Genomic DNA, 9,371 nt, shown 5'->3' on the forward strand with positions numbered 1-9,371 from the left:
GACCAGGCTCAAGTCCCATTCGGACATAACTGAGTGGCTGAGCATAGCACAGAGTCCCTGCCATGTGGGTTTGAGTCCCAACCTTAGATAAACAGTTTCAAATACAACTTTCAGAAATGGAAAGATGATGACCTGCCCAATCAAACAGTGTCATAGATGGAAAGAGGAGCTGAAGGATGGGAGGAAAAGGCAGTGGGAAAAGCATGCTGAGGAACCCCTTTCATAACTTGCCAGAAAAACTGTTAAATGCCTGACCTGTGCCCACAATTTTCATTGGCCTGATCCTTGGCACAAAGGAGGTTAAGAACAGACGAACCCTCACCTGCTTGGGCAACGGCTACAAGGGCACAGAGGACAGTGGAGCCTTTGGGACACACTGGGGAGCAGCCCCTGCCAGAGTCACTCAATTGCACCCACTGCCACTTGCTTGTTCACAGAGGGTTCAAGGAAACAAGAAACAAGAGATTGTAAAGGAATTAAGGTTTTGTTAGCCATATGTCCTTCCAGCCATAGGGGCAAGGACCTCCTACCTTAACTGGAGATCTTCTGGAATTTGAGACTGAGCCAAGTGAGCTTTCTACCGAGTTTGTTTTTGCTGTCCTGATTTCCAGCACGCTGGGCTTCTTGTCACATCCACTGCCCTGGGTTTTCTTCGTGTTCAGCTTCCACCATGTGAGCTTTTGCCAAGTTGAGCTTCTGGGGGCCAAGCCAAGATTGTTTCAGCCTGGTTAAATCCCAGAAACAGCACCAGGTATGTCGGGGCAGTGTGTAATTTCCTCACTTCCGTCTCACCACAGCAAAAATTTGAAGCAGTGGCCTAGTGTTACAGCTCAGTTACAGCTCAGTTTTATTTGGCAACCAAAGAAAAGTACACCCTGAGGTGTGAGGGTGGACCGACCCCAAAGGAGAGGCCTCAATCCATCTTGGCTTTCTCCTTTTATAGATTTGTCTCTTTCCCGCTTTGAGCCTACCCTTTGCAAATTGGACTGGCCAAGAAGGGGGCATGTTTGTTTCACCTGTAGTTCTCACTCCAGTCCGTGGATTTTCTTTCGTTCCATTTTCACGGGCTTTTCCCTTTCTTTATCTTTTAGCCACCACCATTTTGGACTCCTTTCTTCTATTCTACCTAGCTAACAGTTCAATGAACACAGTCAAGGCTAAAAAGCAACACCTTTCCAAGCAGAATTGGGCAAGGTGTTTGGTTTTGTGTTTGTTAGTTGTTTTGCTTGTTTTGTTTTCACATATCACCCAGAAACCCCTGGACCTGTGAGGTTTTATGAAGAATTCTTACAGCATTTAATCCCAAGCAATGCAATTTTAGCTGACATACATCAGTTTAAGTAGTGTTGAAGTAAAATTCCATTTTAAACAAGCCAGCATAGAAAATAATGTACGGTACTTCACTTATCCAAAGGGCTCCACAGTTATCTAGAGACATGACTGCAAGTTATTTCTTTCAATACTGGAATTGGTCTGGCCACAATTCACCAGATTTTCTACCTTCAATGTGGTTCATAGGCATGTTTGCCTTCTGCAGTAAACTTCCAGAATGAACCCATTATCTACAAAGGCATCTAAATTCTGACTCTAGCTTCACTGTTATAATGCTTTAATTACCAAGACCTTAGAGGAATAATCCACTGAGCTCAACTGCAAAACCTTCAGATCTACAAATTTCCCTTATTGCCTACTATAAGTTCCCCTGCAGGTGGCCTGCAGAGCAGCTGGGAGGGAGCAGTGAATTTTGTTGCTCATTTTCTTCTGTTGTTTTTCAGTGAAATGCTTTTGAGTCTAAAAGATTCCTATTGGCCTGTGTCTTCCCTATTTCTATTTCTAAAGGACTACCAACCACTCCAGCCTGGCTTTTCTGGGAATCTAACCTCCTGCACTTGGTCCCAGGCCTCCAGGGAATGTTGCCATGGTTCACTGGAGCAAGTGAAGGGAAGGAAAGAGGCCAGCAATTACAAACAGCTTGTGACTCATTTTCAGCAGCATAATTGGGCTCACAGAGGAGGGCCTGTCCACTGAAATAGTTCAAAGTCCTGGAGAAACAAAAGTTTATGGTTTATCTATTCAAAAGAATACTCAACAGCCATTCAGACAAGGTAGTAAAGGCATGTCCAACTTCAGGGAAAGCTGTCCGTAAAGTGTTGTTAATTATAAGCTTCTACCTGGAGTTTGGAGAGTGAGCATAGGTTCACACAAAACAAAAGTTCTGAAAGAATACATACCCAAGTAGCAGCCATGCCTATTCCAGGTTGAGGTATAGTGTCTTCCTTTGTTACTTCCTTCCCCTCCTTCTTTTTTTTCTTCTTTCTTTTTGAATTTTCTCAATACTTTTCAGTGAGCATTTATGACTTTTGGCATTTCCAGAAATGTTCATTGGGTTCTCTGGGTACTCCTGAGTACATGTTCAGACCCTAAAGCCTCTTCCTGCTCTGGCCTTCCCCCACCTCCCTGTAGGGCCTATGGAACTCGCTACTCTGGCTCTGCAGTAAATGAGAACACTTTGAAAATCAGGCCTGGTACCTATTGTCCAAGTGATCCTGGGAAGTTTTATTACTCAATGGCCCTCATATTTCTTGTCTGTGAAATAAAAAACTTAGTAATGCCTATAGTCAAGCACTGTGGTCATACAAGGGAATTATGTTATCCAATGAGGCCAATTGAGATAATAAATGGAAAAGTGTTTGTTGACTGTAACCCATGTGCAATTCTTAGCTCTTATAATATCCTTGCTATCCACACAGGAATAGAAGTCAAGAGGACCCAAGCCCAGGTGATAGGACTGCTCCTTACAAGTGGCTTACAGGTGTGTGGTGGTGTAATCATTCATTTTTGACAGAAATGCTGTTATTGAAATCAGATTTCCCTACTTGTCTCAGTAATGTCTTTCTAGTCATTGTTTTCACATTTTGATATTTAATAAAAAGGCTTTTAGAAACTCCAGCTATGAAATGTGAAGAAAGTGGTCTATAAGTATGAAATGTCCTGAGGCGTAGCTGACTGTAGGTCCTGGCTCTAGGGTTGGAAGAATAGAGCCCCAGGCTGCAGCATGGTCAATAGCCAGATTCTCTAAAGACATCCCCAGAGTCTCTGGTGAAACTGATGTTATGCCTAGGGTTAGATTGAAACAACCATATTAATAAAAATTGTGATTCAGAATCGCCCCTTCGACAGTGAATTATTGACCCCATGAAGAATATTGGCATACATGAATGATCTTCACTCCAAAAGAAAAAATGTAAATGCATTTTGCTTGTTACTTATATGTCTATTCTCTGCTTTCTCACAATGCTGCTGGAGTGGGTTGCCATTTCCGTCTCCGATGCATGGAAGTGAAAAGTGAAAGTGAAGTCACTCAGTCGTGTCCGACTCTTCTCGACCCCATGGACTGCAGCCCACCAGGCTCCTCTGTCCATGGGATTTTCCAGGCAAGAGTACTAGAGTGGGGTGCCATCACCTTCTCCTTCTCACAATGCAGACATAGTTAAATTCTTTTATACATAGAAGCTTTTTGACCCAAGTCTTAAAAACATACACAATGACAGATAAGAAGTATAACATCTCATCCACTTTATTTTTTAATTTTTCTTGGTGTGCTGCTCAGCATGCGGAGTCTTATTTTTCCCAACCAGGGATAGAACCTTTGCCCCCTGGAATCTTAACCACTGGACTACCAGGAATTCCCACATCACATCTACTTTAGCACAGACACACATTAAAGCCCTGTGGGTATTGTTTTTCAAAGAAAAGTTGCCAAAATTGTATAATGAAAACTCAGAAATGTTTCCTCTGTAACACTCTTCCAAACATCAACATTTTGCCTCATTTGCTTTATTGCTTTGTCTCTCTATATTCATATATTTTGCTGTTGAACCATTAGAAAGAAAGTTGTGAATTTTATTTTTTATGTGTATTTCTTCATTAACCTGAGTGTCTGGAATTTGTTTTCCAAAGGTAAAAACAATTTGGCACATTCAGCCACATTGAGACTCCTCCTCCATTTAACTTGCCAAATAGCTGGTAGAAGTTCTCTCTGCAATTTGCTTTTGGGTTCCAACACGAGCTCTGCCCCTTCACATCCCCGTGCCCTTTAAAAAGTCACTGAATCTTTCTCACACTTAGTTTCCTTATCTGTTAAGGGAGGCAGTTATATTTATGTCCTTGTATTACAGTGAAGATTAAATTAAATGGCTCAGAAAGCGCTTTGTAAATTGTAACTTTTCTGTGTATACCTGAAATGTTATTATTCACAGTGCTGAAGAACTAGCACTGACTCAGGTTCTTCTAATTATGAATTAGCCCTAAACCATGTTTTAGGTATTTGCTGGTGCTTGCAGCTGTGCTGTCATTTGCAGGCACTCATGAAGCTATTAGGGAAGGCAGGGAGCTTCTCCAGGCAACTATGATCCAAAACCGTCCTCCCTAAGGCAGTGATTGTCTAGAATTAGCGTTGAAATCACTGCAGGGCTGCCGAAACCCAGACCGCTGTGGATCCGCCCTGAGATTTTGATCCACCTCCGGGTGGGCCTAGGAACCTGCATTTCTGGTCCATTCCCTAGTGATGCTGATTCTGCTGGTTCCAGGACCACACTGTGAGAACCCACTGTTCTCAAACATGGTCAGCTGGGTAGACTTGTTGCACAGGGCCTTACATGTAGGAAAGGCTCAGGTCTGTAGAAAATTTTTATATTCTAAAGTGGTGCTTTGAAAACCCGAATGGGCAGACAGGTCACCTAGGGACTCTTGTTACTTGTGGATTGTGCTTCATTAGGTTTAAGATGGGCTCCTGAGTCTGTTTCTAAAGGCACACAGGTGGTGCTTGTTCTACTGGTCTGCTGACCATAATTTGACTAACAAACTGAAAGGTACAGCCCACGGGTATGCATTTGATTTCTATTAAAGAAGAAGTAGAAAAGGCTGCTGCTGCTAAGTCGCTTCAGTCGTGTCGGACTCTGTGCGACCCCATAAACTGCAACCCACCATTCCTAAGTATCCCAAGCTTCCTACTGTCAGCTTTGACTGTGCATGCTCTTCGCCTAGTGTGGGCCACAAGTTCAACCCTGCAGGAACCAAGGTATGTCCTATTGTTTTGTGTTACCTTATTGAATAATATATTAGAAAGAGCTTGCAGAAGTGCATACAAGAACAAAACTGAAAAGAAGTCTGCATCTGTGGCTGTCGCCTGCCAAAGAGACTAAACTAGTTCATGAGAAAGACTGAGCAGGACTACTGACCTATCATTTAAAATGCCTTGTGAATTAAATCATTCTCTCTTAACTTCAAGTTTTAAAGTGTCATCTCAAATATTTTGCATTTTTTTGGGGGGGGCAGGGCGGGGACACACTCAGAAGAACTGTTCAGAAGGAGAACGATTAGAATTTGTCAATGACTTGAATAAATAGAAATAATACATAAGTTAAACAGTGGCATATTTCAAGAATTAATAATGTTGATAAGATGCTGCTTTTATCCAGAGAAAGGGGGAATTAGCAACAGGGAGCAGGTTTGGGGGAAAGAAAAAAAGGGAGGAAAATAAACTATAATTCATACAGTTTGGGACCTCTTAGTTTTTTCTAGTAACTGGTTGGAAGTGTAGGAATGTCTTTTGTGGAGTTCAAGGGAGAAGAAAATTTCAGAGAAGTGGGTACAGCAACCTCCATTGCTAAATGCTGCTGGTGTGATGTTGCGTGTGAGTTGAACAGTGGAACAAAGTACAAGAGAACATGTAGTCTTTGAAAAAGCAATCTTAACAGAACAGTTAAAGTTCAGAGTCGAGCAGTGGTATTAAGGCACTGGAAGGTGAGTCTCATGTAAGTCAGGCTTGTAGGTAGTTGGTGGAAAGTATAAAGAGAAAGGAAATTTAATCTCAAACCAACATATATCCGAATCAGTTGGGGTGTTGTAATAACACTGTTTTCTGGGCCCCACCACCAGAGTTCCAGACTCTACAGGTCAGATATGAAGCCCCAGGAATGTGCAGTTCTAATATATTCCCTGCATTGGGGTTACATGGTTGGGGGCCACTCTTTGGAAATAATTGGTTTAAATCAGGCTTTTGTAACTTTGGCAATATTGCCATTTTAGACAGATAATTCTTTTTTGTACAGAGCTGTCCTGGGCTTTATAAGATGTGTACCAACATATCTGGCCTCTACCCACTAAATGCCAGTAGCATCCCCAGGATAATACAACTAAACATGCTTATAGGTATTACCAAATGTCCCCTGAGGGTCAGAATTGCCCCCAAATGGGAACCACACCTTTAGATAATTCAACAGATCTGAAAAGACTGAGAAAATCCAGAAATGATGAAGTGGCTTGGTCTGAAAAACGAAGATCCATGTGAAACAATGGAACAGAGTAGTAATCCATGCTTTTCAAAATTTAATGACCAGGTTATGATAAGGGCTCAGTGTTTGGCTTTTAAGTGAATTAACCCCAGATAATCAACTTGGAACTAACTTGTGCTGTAATTCCAAGCTGCTTTCAGCTTTCCTCATCCTGGAGTCCTGCAAAGCATTTTTAGTCAGCTGTCCCCGATACATGAATGTCCCTTTGTCTTCTAAAATGTGGGCTTTCTGGATCGCTGCCTCACTTATGTTTAAGTGTCCTCAATTATGACTTTCTTATTCTGAAGCCCCTGCTATTTATTAGACAAAGGAACATTTTGTACCAGGTTATCAAGTTTATTCTGTGCTCCAAAGTTTTGTTTAATGTCTTTTGGGGGGCTGTCTTCTAGCAGCATATCGTTAAGTCTTGCTTTTTTTTTTTTAATCCAATCTGGGTGAGAAGCGGCTGCAACGCCGAGCGCCGAGCGGAGGAGGCAGGAACCCGAAGGCAAGCAGGAGCTGGGTGGGGACCATGGCCGGGACCACTGTCATGGCCGCGATCGCTGTCACCGAGGCAATGAAGTGCAAGATCCAGGTTCTGCAGCAGCAGGCCGATGATGCAGAGGAGAGGGCCAAGCGCCTCCAGCAGAAAGTGGGTGGAGAAAGATGGGCCCGAGAACAGGCTGAGGCTGAAGTGGTCTCCTTAAACCGTAGGATCCAGCTGGTTGAAGAGGAGCTGAACCGAGCTCAAGAGCGCCTGGCCACTGCGCTGCAAAAGCTGGAGGAAGCTGAGAAAGCTGCTGATGAGAGCGAGAGAGTTATGAAGGTTATTGAAAACCAAGCCTTAAAAGATGAAGAAAAAATGGAACTCCAGGAAATCCAACTCAAAGAAGCTAAGCACATTGCAGAAGAGGCACACAGGAAGTATGAAGAGGTGGCTCGCAAGTTGGTGATTATTGAGGGAGACTTGGAGCGCACAGAGGAGCGAGCGGAGCTGGCACAGTCCCGTTGCCGAAAGATGGGTGAGCAAATCAGACTGATGGACCAGCACCTGAAGTGTCTGAGTGCTGCTGAAGAAAAGTACTCTCAAAAGGAAGACAAATATGAGGAAGAGATAAAGATTCTTACCGAAAAACTCAAGGAGGCAGAGACTCGTGCTGAGTTTGCTGAGAGATCAGTAGCCAAGCTGGAAAAGACAATTGATGATTTGGAAGATAAACTGAAATGCACCAAAGAGGAGGACCTCTGTACACAAAGGATGCTGAACCAGACTCTGCTTGACCTGAATAAAATGTAGAGCACCCCAGCCCCGCCCTGCCGCTGCTCCTCCCTCTCACCCCGACTCCGACTCCACTGGGGCCAGCCTGCCCGAAGCTGACCTTTAAACGGAGGGCTGATCTTTAACTGGAAGGCTGCTTTCTCCTTTCGCCACCTCTCCCACCCCCCTACTCCTGTGTCCTTTTCGCCAGTCTCTGCTTCTCCCCAGAGATTCCAGGTGGGCTAGAGGCTGAGCACCTTTGGGAACAACGTTTAAGGGAATGTGAGCACAATGCAAAGTGTCTTTAAAAGCATGTTGTGATGTACACATTTTGTAATTACCTTTTTTGTTCTTGATGTTACAACCATTTGTAAAAAAACATTCCAGATAATTCCGTAGAACTGAAGCAGCAGTCTAATCCCTTTCTCACTTTTGGAAGGTAACATTTCAGCTTAATTGCCTTCTCCAGAGAGAAAGGGAAAAGGTTTGGGCCTGCCTTACTGAGAGCCTAGCAGCCCAGAGAAAGGCTCCATTTGGGGAAACCTCATTGCCCTGTAAAAAGTACCTGCCAAAGCAGAAAGATGATTCCAGAAGGAGTTAGCCAAAAAAAAGTGCTGTTCAGGTTTTCAGCTTTACGGTATCTTTGGACAACTTTTTTTTTTTCTTTTTTCATCAGAAGTGACCAAACAATTAAGATGGTAAAACCTCTGAGACCAAATCCTTGTCCCAGCTCTACCCTGTTCCCAACTACTAATGGATCATGTGCCCCTTATATTGAAGTGACCACTTATTTGCTCTCCTGCCTCCTTGAAAGAAAGGAAAGAAAATTGTTTTGCCACTGATTTAGCCATATGAAACTCATCTCATCACCCTTTTCTGGGTCTGAAGCTGCTGTCTCTAAAAGTGCCATCTCACTGTGCTTTGTATTGGTTAGTGCTGGAGAAATCTTGAAAAGCGTATGTACAAAACTTGTAAATTTTTATATTTTGGAACTTTGCTTCTTTGGGGTTGAGGCAAACTGGTCACCCCTCTGCCTGTGAGAGCTCTCTACAGTCTGTGGGCTAGCAGTGTGCTGATCTTTTAAAGTTTCTTTCCCTACCCAATCCCCCTTTTTTGATGAGGTTTCAGTGAGGTCTGTTAGGGGTGCATCCTGCAGCTTAATTGGCTTAAAATGTTCTCTCCTTTGGTGTGGTCTCTTTGGGGACCAATTGGGAGAAAAAAAACCAATAGTGTAACTGTTTTGATACTGAAAATTGATAAATGTCTTTTTGAAATAACCAGTCCCTCCAAAATAAATAAATCCAATATGACAATCTCTTTATTTTTTTTTAATTTATTTATCTTAATTAGAGGCTAATTACAATATTGTATTGGTTTTGCCATACATCAACATGAATCCACCACGGTGTGCACATGTTCCCAATCCTGAAACCCCCCTCCCACCTCCGTCCCGGTACCATCCCTCTGGGTCATCCCAGTGCACCAGCCTCAAGCTTCCTGTATCCTGAATCGAACCTGGACTGGCAATTCGTTTCTTATATTATACATGTTTCAATGCCATTCTCCCAAAACATCCCCCACCTCCACCACAGAGTCCAAAAGACTGTTCTATACATCTGTGTCTCTTTTGCTGTCTCCCATACAGGGTTATCATTACCATCTTTCTAAATTCCATATCTATGCATTAGTATACTGTATTGGTGTTTTTCTTTCTGGCTTACTTCACTCTGTATAATAGGCTCCAGTTTCATCCACCTCATTAGAACTGATTCAAATGT

General features: G+C 43.0%; 1 protein-coding gene and 1 long non-coding RNA gene across 3 annotated transcripts; both read left to right on the forward strand.

Moving 5' to 3' along the window:
• Nucleotides 1–343: 343 nt before the first annotated feature.
• LOC139183528 (uncharacterized) lies at nt 344–5,241 on the forward strand. The gene is made up of 3 exons (XR_011567022.1): nt 344–751; nt 2,751–2,812; nt 3,307–5,241. It is a non-coding gene; the product is annotated as an uncharacterized lncRNA (long non-coding RNA).
• Nucleotides 5,242–6,832: 1,591 nt separating this feature from the next.
• LOC109560121 (tropomyosin alpha-3 chain-like) lies at nt 6,833–8,906 on the forward strand. Of its 2 annotated transcripts, XM_070791105.1 has the most exons (2): nt 6,935–7,017; nt 7,152–8,906. In XM_070791105.1, the coding sequence occupies exons 1-2, from the start codon at nt 6,950–6,952 to the stop codon at nt 7,630–7,632; spliced, it is 549 nt and encodes a 182-aa protein (XP_070647206.1). In that variant the 5' UTR covers nt 6,935–6,949; the 3' UTR covers nt 7,633–8,906. The 2 variants fall into 2 exon arrangements, with proteins under 2 accessions (XP_070647205.1, XP_070647206.1); XM_070791104.1 differs by having other exon boundaries at nt 6,833–8,906.
• Nucleotides 8,907–9,371: the final 465 nt, after the last annotated feature.

This window comes from Bos indicus, chromosome 6 (genome assembly GCF_029378745.1).
Source record: "Bos indicus isolate NIAB-ARS_2022 breed Sahiwal x Tharparkar chromosome 6, NIAB-ARS_B.indTharparkar_mat_pri_1.0, whole genome shotgun sequence".
NCBI classification, from domain to species: Eukaryota; Metazoa; Chordata; class Mammalia; order Artiodactyla; family Bovidae; genus Bos; species Bos indicus.

Bases quoted from the DNA above. Each gene is read 5' to 3' on its own strand.
- LOC109560121 (XM_070791104.1), top strand. From the start codon at position 6,868: ATGGCCGGGACCACTGTCATGGCCGCGATCGCTGTCACCGAGGCAATG.